Here is a 17775-nt window from a genome sequence, read left to right on the forward strand (position 1 = left end):
GATTTTAAATTGTGGAGACAGTATTATAATTGTGCAAACACACGCACACGCGCGCGTGCAGACAGACACACACACACACACACACACACACATATATATATATATATATATAAAATATCACATTCAATCATTTCTATTTGTCACTAAGGTTTTAGCACAAGTATTACGAAACAACATTAATTCATGCATTTTTCATTTACAATATGTGGAGAAAACTCTTTAGATTGATGCATTTTTCAAAGCAACTTTTAATATAAATAGAGACATTATTTAAAGTACAGTATATATATAAAAATATGAGATTAAAAGTTAATTGACACTCAATCCGTCCATGCTTCTACATAACCCGAAATCTCCAGATACTCAACTAGCTTAGATGCAGAGAAGACAAAACAATGTGCAACAAGTTAAAATATGTTCAATTTGATGTCAACAATGAGGTATTAAATATTAATCCTGTAGCCATCTGCATTAAGATAATATGAGAGCAAAAATGGTATTACTCAGAATAAAAATTATAACCATCAAAATAATTTTACTAAGAATGATAGTAAACATAAACATCTATTGCAATCACAATCTAAAGTCCGGATCCTGAAACATAAAAGGTACCTAGTCTCTATGGTGGCTTTGCGCTAAGAGTCATTGAAATAAGCAGGCACAGTAATAACTGCATTCTTAACAGGTGACTCCATATATGCCTCAGCAATTTCTCGCATCTTTGTCAGAACCATGGATGATATTTCCTCAGCACAAAGACGCTTCTCCTGACCCTTATACTTAACAAGGACCATGGGCTTATCGTTAACACCGGCAATAACCTTGAATGGCCATAACATGATATCATTTCTTATAATGGGATCACTAAACTTCCTACCAATTAATCTCTTAGCATCTGCATAAATAACAACAATTCTCAACTATATATCATTTGTTCTGCTAAATGAAAATATCAAGAAGTTGGCAGTAATAAAATAAAATTAGAATTTTACCAAAGACAGTGTTTTCAGGGTTTGTAGCAGCCTGATTCTTGGCAGCATCACCAATCAACCTCTGTTCATCAGTGAAAGCAACAAAGGAGGGAGTAGTTCTGTTCCCTGCCAAACCGCAACACACAAGTCCGTGGTGCCAAGGTCGATTCCTATGGCACATCCATCATCATTTTTGTCCATTCTTTCTTTCAACCTAACTAAAGAAACGTTTTCCAAAGAACTGAATTGAGTCAAGTTCAGTTTTATGTGTCACATGGATGAGTGTATATACTTATTTATAGGTAGAAATTATGTCCCTAATTTAAAACCAGTTTGTAAACTCCACCTGATATTTTCTTTCAAGAACTTGGAATCCTAATTATATTTGATTGACATTTAAACCAGTGGCTATTATATCGAAAATATTGATTGCCAGTTTATCTCATCGCAACAAAACCTCACAAACTTGTGCACGGTGTTCTATCTAAGGCTAATTGAGAACAGAAAAGGCCCTCTGTCTTCTAGCCATACTAATTTTATTGTTCTTCCTTATTTTCCAGGTTGTTAATATCAATTTAACATTTTCGTGACTTATCACTCTCTTCTCCTAGTTTTGAAATCTACACCCAAGAAAAAACTTTAAAATTACTCTCAATTATTATTAGGACCCATGGAGTAGTGTATTGCATTGAAAATGTCATTTTTTCTCTTTTTGCTGGATACATATGTCCCTAGCTCCTGATAAATTAGAAATGAGTATAAACATTAAAACCAACAGATATTTCATTCAACTGAGAGCTGATATGTACCAAAAAAAAATTCAACTGAGAGCTGAAAGGTTGTTGTTCATTGAAAAGATGATATGTGTAATCAGGGCATTGAACATCATCACCGGAAAGAGTCTGTGTTTACTGAAACAGGTTAGGCAAAACTTGGCGATCATGTTCATGTGTAGTGCGCAATGAGGGAAGAAGAGCATTAACATTAGCATAAGTAATTAAGATATTTACCAAACGTACCATCGTTGTATTTGTATCTCATTTCAACTTGAGGTTGTTTAATTTTTTCACAGACAGTTTGATTATGCACATGACAAACTGGTGAATTACTCTACATAGCTTAATTACTGAATTAAGGTGCATTTAGTTAAATAGTTTAACAAATCAATGTCAATGAGTGCTCATCACTTGCTTTATCACAAGCTACTATGAGAAACTAATTAAAACCAGTTCAAAAGAGCTTATAAGCTGATGAGCTATTTTTATAAGCATGTCCAAATTCTAGGTTAACTGCTTATGTTAATGAACTCTTAAAACATAACCTTATGATTTTTTCCTTGGGAGAGCATGTTCTGATAATTAGTGTACTCCATATAGTTAATTATTCTACATCTTTGGCACGTCCAATTAAGGCTCTATACAAGCTTCGCAACCATCCTGCTATGAAACTGGTTGTTTTTGAAGAAAATGACAATGGAATTATGGAAGAGATGTACCAAAGCATGCAACACATGCTTGTGGAGGACAAATACTACTTGAGCTGGAGGTTGAGTTGAGTGTCTAAAACCATGAATAAGAGTTAACACACGTATGCACAGCCAATTAACTTCAACAATTTTAGGAAGGTTTTCGTCATCACGAACAGAACAGCAAGTTCCATAAAAGCTCTAAAATCAAAAGAACTAGCCAAACTTTGCCTACAATGTGTTCAAAAGAAGCTCTCAGTAGGTTAGGATGACATAAAAGGATACATATCGCTTTATATATGACTAATGACTAGAGTTCTTAACCAAAAATTTCCATATACTCAATTAGCTTAGATACAGAGCGAAGACAAAAGGGACAACGATTTAACATATGATCGATTCAATGTCAAGATAAGTTATTAATCCTATAGCCATCTGCAGTAGAATAAGCGAAGAGCAAAAAATGGCACTACTTAGAATACAAATTCTAATAATCAAAAAATATTTTTACTAAGAATTGATCATAAATATTAACACATTAGGAAAAGGTACCAAAACGCCAATTACAGCCTATAAAAAGAAGAAAGAACCTTCAAAAGCAAACCATCAACATGTGTCAAGCTAAGCAAATTTCTCCAAATTTATTACTAGTCATCCAAAGCAACTACCTCATCATTTCTTGCACGCTTCCTGTTAACTACAACTGGTTCAAAGATGCTTCTCACCTTGTTCAAACAGTTCTCGAACACATAGGCTTCTAGTTGTTGGTTGTCAGCAAGCAAATTTTCAGCTTCTGTAATTGCGTCTCTAACTTTCTGCTCATCCATTGGTAAGATTTTAGAACTTACAGTAGTATCCTTCATAGCTTTCTTCACTTTGTAAGTGTATTCAACCAAAGCATTCATTGCTTTGGCCTTCTTGAGGAACTTCTGATCTTCAGCTTGGTAATACTCAGCTTCTTGAATTAATCTTTTAATTTCTTCTGCTGACAGTCTTCCTTTGTCATTGGTTATGGTGATCTCATTCATATTGCCAGTGGTTTTTTCCTCAGCAGAAACAGTTAGAATGCCATTTTCATCAATAGCAAAGCATACATCAAATCGGTGACCACGAGGAGCAAGAGGAAAGCCAGAGAGACTAAACGAACCCAACAAATTGTTATCTCTTACTGCAGCTCTCTCACCCTCATAAACCTGAATCAGGACACTGGATTGGTTATCTATACTTGTCAAGTAACCCTGTGTCTTCTTTACAGGAATAGTAGTATTCCTTGGAATCACCACACTCATGATATCTCCTGTTGTCAAAATACCAAGAGACAGCGGGGTAACATCAAAGAGCACCAAGTCAGGAACATTCTTAATGCCTTCGCTCAACGAAGCAGCCTGGACAGCTGCACCATAAGCAACAGCCTCATCAGGATTGATACTCTTGCACAGATTCTTCCCCTTGAAATATTCCTCCAATAACTCCTGCACTTTGGGAATCCTAGAAGATCCACCAACAAGGACAACATCATGCACACTGCTCTTGTCCATCTTAGCATCAACAAGACACCTATCCACTGTTTTCATACAGTCTTCAAAGAGGTCCATGCAGATTTCCTCACATTTTGCACGAGCGATTGATGAAGAGAAATCAATGCCCTGAAACAAAGCATCTACCTCGATGGTGGTTACAACCATTGATGACAGTGTCCTTTTAGCCCTTTCACATGCACTTCTCAACCTTCTCAGTGATTTTGCATTACCACTAATATCCAATTTGCTCTTCCTGTTAAACTCCTCCACAAAGTGGTTCACCATTCTGTTATCAATGTCCTCCCCTCCTAGGTGAGAATTACCAGCACTGGCTTTAACTGTAAAGACCTTTTCTTTAATTGTAACGAGAGACACATCAAAAGTTCCACCACCAAGATCAAAGATGAAAATATTTCGCTCTCCCACACAATTAGTTTTTTTGTCAAGACCATAAGCAATTGCAGCCGCAGTGGGTTCACTGATTATCCGCTTAACATTGAGACCAGCAATGACACCAGCATCTACAGTGGCTTTGCGCTGAGAGTCATTGAAATAAGCGGGCACAGTAATAACTGCATTCTTAACAGGTGACTCCAGATACGCCTCTGCAATCTCCCGCATTTTTGTGAGTATCATGGATGATATTTCCTCAGCAGAAAGATGCTTCTCTTGACCCTTATACTTAACAACAATCACGGGTTTGTCATCAACACCCGCAATAACCTTGAATGGCCATAACAATATATCATTTTTAACGATGGGATCACTATACTTCCTACCAATTAACCTCTTAGCATCTGCATAAATAATAACAATTCTCAACACTGTATCATTTGTTTGGCTAAATGTAAGTATTTAGAGGAGGATAGTGATTATAAAAGTAGAAAATTTTACCAAAGATAGTGTTCTCAGGGTTGATAGCAGCCTGATTCTTAGCAGCATCACCAATCAACCTATGTTGATCAGTGAAAGCAACAAAGGAGGGAGTAATTCTGTTTCCTTGATCATTGTGAATGATCTCTACCCTGCCTTGTTGCTCCTGCCAAACTGCAACACACGAGTATGTGGTGCCAAGGTCGATTCCTATGGCACATCCCTCAGCATTTTTGGCCATTCTTTCAATCTAACCAAACAAAACCTACAAAAAAAATGGTGTAAAAACTGAATCTCAACTCTAAGTGTCACATGAGAATTAGATTTAGCTGAATATTTCTGTGCTGGTAAATATTAATTTAAAGGAATTTATCATGTACCTAATTTAAAACCATATAGTTAACTACATATGTGTTCCCGAGGGTTAACCACATAAGGGTTGGAGGGAATGAAGGGTGATAAATCCAGAGTTCAAAGCTTGAGAATTGAGTAATTTACTAACATTATTAACAACTAACATACATTTCCTTATAAATAAAATTATATTAGGGTTGTCGACCCGTGTAATTAAGATATTTTCTTTGATCAACGGGTGGTTGGATCAAGTGGTACATACTTAATTCCCCTTAAGTAAGTAAGGTTTCAGGTTCGAGTCTTGTGGATGAAAAAATTCTCACGGGAAGAGTTAGCACTACCATGATGTGGATATATTGCCGGTTCAAACAGGATTGTCTCCCAAGGAGGATTCCGTCTTTCACCAAAAAGAGATATATTCTTTGAAGAAATTGGAATTCTAATTATTTGATTAAACATTTATATCAGTGCCTATTATTCTTAGAACCATAACTTGGATTGGAATCAAACTAAGGAATGAATCTTACCCCAAAAGAAAGAATGCACGGAGCAACCACGCACAAAGGGAAGACGAGAGGCGCCGTGATCAGTCGACGGAGAAAGTGAGTAGCTTCGTAAGTTTGTGAGCGGGAAAGTCTGAAAAACAAGACGGAAAGAGACTGTAGTTACTGGTTAGGGCTTTTCTTTTAGAGAAACCAAACCATTATTTAGTTTTTTGTGTGAATAGTAAACAATATATTGATATCCGGGTATAAACTAGGATAATAGCCCGTTTCCGTGCGATGCACGGACGAGCGATTCCACGATTTAATATATTTAATTTTGTAATTTATTAAAGCGAACACATTAATTCACATACCAGTAATATACTCAATTATCTAAAATCAACACATTTTTATTATTATCTTTGTCAATATATAGGTGACACTAAAATGATTAATAACTTTAATGTATATAGAACATATGTATGTGGAGTTTTTACTGTCTTATTATCATTCATCAAATTTGATTGATTGACATTGTAAAAAACTTTACACGGTCGGTGCAGGAAACTTTTTCTCTAATAAGAATTATACAATACGGGATGCGCGCTAGAAATGATAAAAAAGAAAGTTGAGATCAAAGAGAGGCAAGGGCTGGCTAGTGGTGGAAGATTGTGGGTTTGAAGGGCGGCAAGGAGAAGGAGATGCAAAGTGGTACCCATCCAGAAGAAGGAATGAGTAAATTCTAAAATACCCCTCATGCATAGTTTAATACACTCCTAGTGCACTGGTGGACAAAAAGAAGATCCACCCTCCATAATTTTTTTTTGGTTACATAGGAAAAGATAGGCACCATAATTTTAAATGTTTTTTGAAAGTACTTATTGATAGATAAAAAGTAAAAAAAATATTCTATTATGAATTTATAAATGAAATTTTTTTACAAAACGTGTTTTCAATATTATTGTGATGCACTCATGTTTAATCTTTTTTTCTTCTTCGAGAAAATAGAAATATTAATAATAATAAAGACCATGAGACCAACCTTCTCATGAGATAGGCAAATGTTAAGGACTTCCATAAGAGATTCCAAACATAAAGAGTACAAATAGTGAAATAAAAAAGGCATAAGCTGATACAATGGGAATAAAGCTAGACTAAAAAGAGTAAAAGACATAAACTATTACAAAGGAAAAAGACTAAATAATCTTATAGAGATGATGAAAAGTAGAACCACTTCAGCAAATGGTGAAAGAGAAACCAGTAGGCACTCAAGATAACAATTGCAAGCTAGAGAAAAAACTCCTCCATTATCAAGAATCTTATATTGAGTCGTGGTTCATTACAGAGTAGAGTAGACCAGCTTCATACATCAGCGAGTTGCCACAGAGTAGAAACACAAGTATATCTCAGTAAAACCGTGTCAGAATACATCAGTAGTAAACTGAAACCAGCCCACATAAACCTTATATTGAGCAGTGGTTTAATCTCTATATGTATGTAGTCAACAAAATAACTTTACGTGAAGGATGCCCACTACACAATAATCATAATTTGTAAGATTTGAAATTGAAAATACATTACTGAACCATATCATATATGTCTATTATAAACAAAATTTTATAATCAATAATGTTTTTAAATTAATAAAATTTTATATATTTTTTACAACGGAAAGGTAAATTACACCCTTCAGGAATTAATTTCTAGACCTCCTTCACTCAACTCATATGTTTCCTATCTCTTACCACTTTAACTATTATTCGGGAACTAATGAAATTTATATAAAAAAAAAATATAGATATGAAATAGTGTTAAATGTATGTAAAAATAATATAACTTGTTATTTCTATTGGAATTTATTCATGGATTATACCATTACTTTTAGATTATAGCAAACTTACTTTTATTGTTAGGTACTAAACAGTTCTCAACTCTAGTTTTCAAATTTGGTATTTTTATTTTTTAGAAAGAAAATATTTCAAAAATATAAATAGTAGAACCAACTTAAATTTAGGACCGGTGGTTAGCATTCCTAAAGTAAAATTAACTAAAATAAAAGCTTCACATATATTCCATACAACTCTACACGAATTGTATGTCCAAGTCAAAATCATGACTAAGTTACAATTTAAATCACCAATACCAAATAGCACCTGAATAAAAGTTGTTCTCCATTTTATGTTTTTTTTAAATCAATAAAATCATAATAATATCCTAATAGATGATATTACCACTAAGCGATGGCCTGCAAAGTCCATACCAAACCAACATATGATCATGATCATATAAATACAAAATATACAATATAAAAGTATATAAAATCACCTATTAGAAAGTCAGATTCACCAAGTGTCATCCCAATTAATGCAGCACAGTGCTTCAATGATAAACCAATACTTTGAATCGTCTCACCAGAATCAGGCACAACCTTTGTCCGGCTATTAAATACTATCTTGAACCCATGCTCAGTGGCACGAAATGCACCGGAGTTTGAAATAACATTAAAATAAGTTATCCTATATACACTGCCCTCAACCAATTCACCTCTAAACTTTTTTAGCATCCCTTTCTTAATGATGCCCTCAATTTTCACACACTGTAAAACAGAAATCAAGCATCATATACATGTGGAAACTATAACATGACTAACTTCAAACAAATGACAGTAATGATATACAACCTCTACATCAATAAGCACAACATGGATAACGTAAGGTTTTGAGGGTTCACCAACTGGAAACATATCCCAAACACGAAGAACCTGAACCTTCACTCTCCAAGTATCTTTTTTAGGATCGATCCCAATGCATATGGAACGAAGGGGATTCAATGCTCCAGCCATTAAAACCAGCAAGAAAATACAACAGAATATGAAAATGCACAAATAAGTTTGGATACTACAACCCCAAACAAAGGAACAACCAAGGATGAGGAAAAATAACAAAACAATGGTGGTATTTATAGATAGCTTGAGATGGAGATTTAATATAAAAAATCAAGAACCCATAACTCTACCAGTAGATGGTCATTGGAAAAGGGATAGGTTAACTATTTGTACAATCAATCAATCAATCAATGAGTCAATTTAGACAAGGGGATTGAACAAAGAAGTTAGAGAGAAGATAGCTCTTTCTACAAATCAAACAAAATTCCATCTCATACACTGTCAGTGATTGTCAATCAAAATTCAAACCTGCTGACTGATTCTGCATCAAGTACTTGCGCATAAGCCGCTCCATCTCTCTGCCATACACTCTGCCAAAACGCGTCTGGAATAGAGTTGATTGAACTATGTGAAGGATGATGGAAGTCTGTGATCTTATTGGAAACGTGAAGAATTGAATAAAAGAAGCTAACCTGTTGCTACACGATTGGCTCCACCGTTCCATCCCGTACAGTCTCATCTGACATGAACCAGCAACGCCGTACAACGATGAAGTGTGTCCTGCGATGATATCTTCCATGACCTTCTCTTCTTCTTATGGCTCTTACCTAATCCGATCAAAAATTGGACAGAGTACTGTCATGAAGGTTGCTTGAGACGCATCACTCACGCTGCATGATTGAACTTCAAACCCTCATGGGTCCAGACAGTGGCGGAATCAGAAATTTTGGGAAGCCTGGGCAAATTTTAAAACCACAAATTCACACGCCACAATATATAAATAGTTATAAACCGAAATAAAAAAGACTTGTCATTTTACCAACAAAAGTATAGCTAATTTGAGTTTCATTTCGTTAGATAATACAAGATAAGAAAAAGACACGTCCAATAAGACAACACAAGATAAGAAAATTTAGATAAATACCTAGTTTTTTTTATGAATATTAATACTTAGTTTAAAATAAATTAAAAATTATAACTAAATTAGTTTTAACAACTATACATATATTATTAGTTCAAAAAAAAAACTATACATATACTATTTTATTTTCTTATTAACTTATATGAATAATTTCACTTATTGTAATTTTTGAGGTTGAGCTTATCATTCACTTATTGTAATTTTTTCGTTGTAACTTTTTATTCATTGTTAATAATGTTTTTTTTTTGAACTCCATTGTTTAATAATGTTAAAATACATCATTTCATGAATGTTTTTGTCAACCATAAAGTCCAACAGCTGAACGAAAAATGTGGTTTTTAATTTTTACAAAAAAGTCCAGCTAACTTGCGTACATCAGCAACAGTTTTTTTTTTCACGAAAGGTGGGTGATATTCATTTACTTATGTGGATATAGATGGGCCTTGACTCAATTGACCAAAGAAACCCTAGTTTTTAAGTTGTCTTCTTCCTATTCTCATGCTCATGTGCCGCACAACCATGTTTCTTCTGTATTTGCCTTGCTGCGTTCCTGGACAACACGATGAAGGTGGGAGTCACAGTTGGTTTAGATCCTCAAGCAGCGCCTCACCCACACCGTCCTCACTCACCCACCGTCGCCGCCTCACTCACTCAGCCTGTCAGCCACACCCACGCCTCACCTTCAAATTTTGCCCTTTTTCTTTACTTTTTTTTGGCCCCAAAGATGATCTGGTCTAAAGAAAAAATTTAATTTTTTGGCCAGAGCCTGGGCATAGGCCCAAGCTCGCCAGGCGGTGAATCCGCCCAGAAACCCTAGCAGCCACCCTTTCTTCTCTTCTCCTCTGAGCTGCATCTCTGTTCTTCTTCTGAATCTCTTCTTCTTCTTCCTCTCTTCTTCTTCTCGGTCACAACCTCTCTGGCCCCAAACGCTCACATCTTCGGTCCTAATGCCTCCAAACGCCCCGATCCACCACCAAACAACCCGATCCGCCTCAAAGTCCACGCTCCGGCCAAGACCCGCCACGATCGGGTCTCGCAAAGGAAGCTCCTTCGGTTGATATTCATCTTTGGAATTCAATGATTTTCTCTTTTCTCTTGTTATGGCCGGACTGTTCCCTATTTGAGCTGGATCGATCGTAACAAAAGATGCAATTTCTCTACCGTAGGATAAAAATAAATAATGAATGGCCAAGATGCAATTTCTCTTATAAATAGTGCTTTTCAAACAGCCCATTAAGTAGATGTAGATAACAAAGTCATTTTGATTTTTTATGTAAAAAATATTCTATACTTAACAAATCACATTTTAAAGATTTGAGAAAATTATTATTTTTGTTTAATTTAAATAGTTGATGTGAAATATTTTTAAAATCTGATTCATTAATTGACAGAGTAATTTTACATTTACAGAATATATCTTTTTACAAGTTTCTCTATCTTTTTATTTGATGACAAAATCATGTAAAAATATTAGAAATAACTATTTTAAATTTGAACTCGATCTTCTAATCATTGTTTTAAAACTCGACTCAATCATCGACTGTTGTTAGGGCTTTTCTTTTAAAGAAACAAGTATTTTCATCTAATTTAAATAGTTGATGTGATATATATTTTTAAAATCTAATTGATATGAAGGGATTTTCATCCCCTCCCCTCATAAAAATTGAACCAAACAAGTGAAGTTTTAAAAAAAATCTCCCTTCTCCTTCCACCATCCTCCAACCAAACAATATGTTCTAAAACTGTGACTCTGTGAGGCGAAGGGAAGGAAGGATCGGGAGGGGAGAGAATGAGAAAATGTGACTCTTGAAGCGAAAGTGAGATCCCGTCAAATGTCTACTTACCTAACCCAAAGTACGATTAAGTTTGGACTACACTTCACCTAAAATCTAAACCAACCTGACTCATAAGCATCCTCAAATATTTAAGTTTCAAAAAAAAAAACTTAAATATTTATATTGTTTTTTTCAATTAAATATCTAAACCAACCTGACTCATCAAATAAAATAAACGTAGGTTTAGTTTTCAATGACAGATAAACATTTCTATAAGGCTTACATTTGGTCTCCCACAAATGACTTTCGTAAAAAAGTGGTTCGTAAACTATTTTTATTGCATTCTCCGTCCTCCACGTTTTCTCCTTTATAACAGTTAATCCTTCAGCTCTTTTCCGTCAAAAAAACAAACAGATCTCTCCTTGGCTGATTTTTAATGACGTGAACAACACTAGGAGTGAGAAGAGGAACATGTGAAAGGAACGTGATCTTCTACAAAGATTAAACATGGCAATTGAGTTAGGAATATTTTCACGGCAACCATTCAATAGCATTATGACTTGAATATTTTCATCGTACAACAACATCAAAATTACCAAACATCACTCCATAATTTCACACCACAATCCACATACACCAGAAATTGACCTACACAAATTCTAAGACCAAAGTCTATGCCCTGATCATAATCCTCCAGAAATTGACCTACTTATTGATCATAATTATGGTAATGACCAAATTAAACAACAGACTAGGCATGTGATTGTTTTCTTCATGATTGCGTTCTTCCTCGATAACAAAGCAATAACCTTCTTGTTCCTTGAATTTCTCACATCATCAAACCATTCAAAGAATTTGCACACTCTCCTACCATATGAACCTGCAAAAACCAATTTAGCTCCATGAAGCACAGTGCATAGAACACACGTTTGTGCATACTTTGAAGAGACCACAACCGTAGAATCTCCCTCCAGGGTTCTCCCTAGTCCACGAAGTCGGCGGAGGAGCTTCAACTCCACACCCACATACTTTCACCATTCTTCACCTCGAATCTGAAGACCTAGAAGACATTTCACTTCCTCCATGCGAGGCTGACCTTCTGCGTTGCGAAATACCTCCCGTTCCAAGCGAACCATCCCCTCCATCCTAGCAATTTGATGAACCACACCATAACCACCCATAGCTAGGTTCTGGTGTTGGAGAATTGAGATTTTGGAAATTTTGAAATTTGAGGATTTTGGGGCTGAGATCAAGTGTCTCTCACATGTCCTCTTCTCACTCCTAGTTTGTTCATTTCATTAAAAATTAGCCACATAAGAGAGCTTCGTTTGTATTTTGATGGAAAAGAGTTGAAGACCTAACTGTGATAACAGGAGAAAATGTGGGGATGGAGAATACAATAAAAATACTTTAGGGACCACTTTTGCACGAAAGTCATTCGTGAGAATCAAATGTGCTATTAAGCCCTGTAGAAATGTTTCTCTGTCATTGAGAAAAAAAATTGTGTTTATTTTAGGATAAACTTTGATATTATATTTACACATATATATATTTCCTTTATTTAGCCATTTTCTTCTTAGCTTAGTCATTATTTTCATATCGTACCTTTTCTTACCGCTCAATAGTAATACATAAGAGCTTTTTGTACTATTTGTCTGTTTTAGTAACCTACTTTGAGAAACAAAATCTTTTTTTCGAGTAATAATTTTTAATTAGAGTTATTGCACTGACTTATTATCCAAGTCATGTCGATGTCTCTCGTCCAACTAATTGAAGTTTACAAGTTACAAGTAGCATACTGCTATACTACTTACTAGATATTATACCCGTGCGTTGCACGCGTTTATTTATAATATTTTTTAATATTATATGAAAACTACTACAGAGTAATTATATAAATATAATAGAAAAAATTTAGACTTTAGACATCTAAATAGAGAGTATCATAGTTTGTTTGATGCATTAAATTGCTTGTATTATAGTTCGCTTTAAGTAAAAAATTGTATTACTGAAATTTAATAAATTTTTGGGCGAGTTTGATTTTAATCTCTCTAAGGAAAAATTACGTTTAGTGGCATTCATTCTTACAATCACTGGCAGTTTTTGACTGCTACTAAACGTCATTTAGACATTTATCCTCAAAAGAACTAAAATAAAACTCGCTTACAAACTCAGGGATTAATTTGACCATTACCCTAAAAATATTTGAAAAGGAAAATATTATTAATAACTTAAGAAAACTTGAGGAAATATTTTTACTACTATATAATAGACCAAAAAACACATTTGAAAGTATTTTTTCAAATAATGCACGCATGCGATATATTTAATAGTAAATATCTTATAGAGACTTATTTAATTTTTAAACTATTTTTCTAGAGTGTTCATTAATTAATTTTATCTAGACTATTATTGTTTTCGACCACAACAAATTATAATTATTTTAGACTATTATTGAATTTAAATAATTAATATTTTCTACATATAAATATATTTATTAATTTTTCCCTCAATTTATGATTGATAGTTAATATTCTAACTATTTTTAAAAAACTACTTTATAAATTATTCTTTGGTATAAGAAACTGAAAAGTTGACAATTCATACTTAATAAAGTTAATAACATAAAATATTCATCAATAATTTATAAATATCATTATTCAGACAAATCACAAGTAAATTTAAAATTATTTTTTAAAATAACACGCAACTACATTATAGTTAATTTAAACAACATACAGATTTTTTCATATTCTAAATTAAATTTCAAAATATATATTTACAAAAAGCATTCAACCATTAACTAATTTCAATATCTAACATGTTTATTTTACTTAAAAGATATACGTTTGTTGCTATTTTTGTATCTTTTATTTTTTTCAACCTTATGTTGATAATTAATTGAAATGAAAATAAAAATAAAAATTTAATTAATCTTGCCAGTAATGTAGAACTCAAGTCAAATATTCTGTTATATATAATGTCGAGATATTAATCATTTCGACAAAGGAATAATTACAACGACCGAAAACAAAGATCGCAAACAAAGACTTCAAACACAAACAACGACCGATGTATATAAAACTTATTAACATGATATCTAACTTTAGTATTTAATTTGTTATTTATACATAAAAAGTAGTAATAAGATTTATTGGTTAATTTTTAAAATTCATGAACTTATGAATAATAATTAAAATTAAAATAATAATTTTAATTTTAGCATATAATAATTTGAATTTTTAGAATTAGTTATAAATGTAAAATTTATTTTTACTATATATTTTTATTAATGTAAAGGTAGTCAACTTAAATTATTATTATTATTACAAATTTGTCCTCAAGTTATAATTAATAACTAAAATTTAATCAATATCAAAAATTATTTTATAATATGGGAAATTGAAATTTTTAATAATTATTAATTAATATAATGAATAATAAATTAAATGTAGTTTGTTTTATTTTTATATTTAATTATTAAATGTATTTAATGCAAAGGTAAAGTAATCAATGCAAAAGTTCAAGTGTGCTTTATTTATTTATTTATATATATATATATATATATATATATATATATACATACACTTCTTGCCTTCAAACAGGCAGACCTGGATGAAGTTCCTCAGGGACTTATCAAATTACCAAACAAAACCTGGGCCAGCATCGCAGATGAAGATGATGACCAGGATCTCCAATCTCTCCAAACTAGTCTGATATCCAATCTGTTAAGAGTATTCCGATCAACACTGTTATTCACAATTCCAGGAATCAATGGAGAAAAGAAACCAAACTCTATTATCCTAGGGCCACAGCCCCTGATATCCTATTAGAAGAAAAGTCTTCTAATTTCAAAAGTTTTAGCGCCAACAATGTCTATGAATGGAACATTGATGGTATATATATATATATATATATATATATATATATATATATAAGATAGATAGATAGATAGATAGATATATAGAAGATAGATAGATTTAAAAGTATTTTATATAAATTACTTATTATTAATTTTAATTTTTAATATTTGTCAAATGCAAAGCTCAAGTCAATTTTAAGTTTATGGATGTTGTTATTTAATATAAGTAGTTGAATAGTTTTTATTATATAATTTTTTTTCAGTTTTTAATATATTTAATATTTTTTGTTATTTTTTAATATATTTAATATAAATGTATAGTAGCTTTATGGTTTAATGCATTTAATACATGCAAAACCTCAAATCCCCTTTACATATATACTAGGTATTATACCCGTACGTTGCACGGGTTTATTTATAACATTTTTTAACATTATATAATAATGATTATAGTTTAAATTATTAAATAAATATAAAAATAGTTTTTATTTTAAAATAAAAATAATAATTGTGTTCAACATTTAAATAATTCCCAAAAAAAAGAATTTCAATAGTATTGGAGTTCTCTTTGTAAATAATTAATGTTACTCAAATTTAATAACTAATATTTAATAATCAGACTTTGATCATTTTATAAATTTAATTATTTATTTTTTTAATAATGTAAAAAATAATACAATCCATTTGAAAAAATAACTAAGAAATAAGTTCTTAATACCATCAAAAAAAGTTGATTTACCATTTTTTATACTTTTTACTGAGAAAGGAATTTTTTTGGAAGGGCAATCTCTATTTCCCAAACAGGTTTACACATGTTAAAATCGAGAAAAATAAAGTAATTTCATTTTTTCAACTTTGATAAGATATAATTAAATAGATTATGTATTATGTAGTAAATTTATATTTATTCAACTTTGGTCATAACCTTTTTCTACTAAGCTTGCTCAAAATCGTTTTTACTAATGTATAATAAGATCATAAAATTATATTGAGATTGTTTCTTCAAGTAAAACACACATATGTTATAGTTAATGGTAAATAACTTATAGCGTTATTTCTAAATTTAAACTATTTTATCTAAATTATATATTGATAACATTATATTGTCATTAATCAAGTTTAATTTTTGTTATTTTCCCCTTATGCAAAATTCAAGTAAATTTTTCAATTTAGGCAGTTGAATTACTTTTGACAATACAATTTTTTTTAGTTTTTTATTTTATTATAATATAATAATTACAAATTTTTTTTTATATATTCCTTTATTTTAATACAAACGTTGGAAGATTTTACTGCTTAATTATTTAATTAAATTTTTTATGATAATTAAATTAAAAAATAAATGCCTATGACTAATATTTTTTTTTGAAATATTTTGTATCAAAATTAAATATTTTATTAATTTATTATATTAACTCGTATTAACCCTCCAACCTCAAATAAAAGTGTAGTTTTTGTTTGTTAGAGTGTCTTGTTCGTTTTTTTTCCATTCTTTTTTAGAGAACTAAAGAGTTATGTTTCAGGAGTCGTTTGTCATGTTCTATTCTACCTTATACAACAAACACGAAATTTAGTTGGTAGTTTAACAACTAATTGATTTGAAAATTTTATTGATCAGTTTTTAGTTTTTTTGTTACAGTAGGAAATAGATAAGTTTTTAGTTTAGTTTAATGTATATAATACAAATGATTTTTTTTGTTTTTTTGGTGTATTTATAACAAAATTTCAATTGAGTTGTACATTTTAGTAGTAGTTGAATAGCTAATATTTTAATTTAATTTATTTAATACAAAGGAAAATTTTAATACAAAGGTTTAAAGTAACTTTTACATTTTAGTAGGTAGTGTGAAAAATAGTAATAAGTTTTATTTGTTATTTTTTTTTTAAATCCTCAACTTATGATGAATAATTATTATTAAATTAATTTTAATTTTAAGTTTAATATATAACAAATGAGAAAGTTTTACGATTAGAAAGAAGTATAAAAGATTAATATTAACTATCTAATATTGTTATTAATGTAAAGTTAGTCGATTCCAAATATTATTATTACTTAAAAATTTCCCTCATATGTAATTAATAATTAAAATTTAAATAATACTAATATTTAATTTAAAATATGAGAAATTGAAAAATTTAACAATTAATAATTAATAATAAGGGGATGTATATTGAAAGTTAAATAGAAATTTGTTTAACTTTATTGTTTAATCATTAATGCATTTAATACTTATAGCTCAAGTGAGCTTTACATATATATATATATATATATATATATATATATATATATAAGAAAGATGATCTTACGTGAGAAAATGAGAATAAATCACGACCGTTAGATCTAATCATGAATGGTTCAGATTAAATCAAATTAATGGCAATGTGATCATTTAAAAAAGTCATGTGACTTTTTAAAAACGTCACATGACTTAATGTTTTAATCTAGATCATTCATGATTAGATCTAACGGTCGTGATTTATTCTCATTTTCTTACATAAGATCACCTTTCTCATAAGATACATCCCATATATATATATATATATATATATTTTAGTGTGTAATATGATTTATACACACCTTACTTTCTCTTTCATCTCATTTCTACACATTTTTTTTCTATCTCTCTACATTTCATGTCACATCACATATATATCATATCACTT

General features: G+C 31.3%; 1 protein-coding gene and 1 pseudogene across 2 annotated transcripts; both read right to left on the reverse strand.

Moving 5' to 3' along the window:
- Positions 1-450: 450 nt before the first annotated feature.
- Positions 451-1172, reverse strand: LOC130717154 (heat shock cognate 70 kDa protein-like; annotated as a pseudogene).
- A 1755-nt stretch (positions 1173-2927) lies between these two features.
- LOC130728750 (heat shock cognate 70 kDa protein-like) lies at positions 2928-8758 on the reverse strand. 2 transcript variants are annotated; one of them, XM_057580315.1, is made up of 5 exons: positions 8349-8758; positions 7994-8264; positions 5711-5819; positions 4851-5094; positions 2928-4753 (listed from the first exon to the last, which is right to left on the reverse strand). In XM_057580315.1, exons 4-5 carry the CDS (start codon positions 5068-5070, stop codon positions 3084-3086), a joined length of 1890 nt encoding a protein of 629 aa, XP_057436298.1. In that variant the 5' UTR covers positions 5071-5094; positions 5711-5819; positions 7994-8264; positions 8349-8758; the 3' UTR covers positions 2928-3083. The 2 variants fall into 2 exon arrangements, with proteins under 2 accessions (XP_057436298.1, XP_057436297.1); XM_057580314.1 differs by having other exon boundaries at positions 7994-8758.
- Between the last annotated feature and the right edge of the window lie 9017 nt (positions 8759-17775).

The sequence above is a fragment of the Lotus japonicus genome, chromosome 1 (genome assembly GCF_012489685.1).
Source record: "Lotus japonicus ecotype B-129 chromosome 1, LjGifu_v1.2".
Classification (NCBI taxonomy): domain Eukaryota; kingdom Viridiplantae; phylum Streptophyta; class Magnoliopsida; order Fabales; family Fabaceae; genus Lotus; species Lotus japonicus.

Excerpts from the sequence above, each read along its gene's own strand:
- LOC130728750 (XM_057580315.1), bottom strand. The coding sequence starts at position 5,070 with ATGGCCAAAAATGCTGAGGGATGTGCCATAGGAATCGACCTTGGCACC. Across the intron at positions 4,754-4,850 it reads CCCTGAGAACACTATCTTTG|ATGCTAAGAGGTTAATTGGT; the intron begins GTAAAATTTTCT and ends TTATTTATGCAG.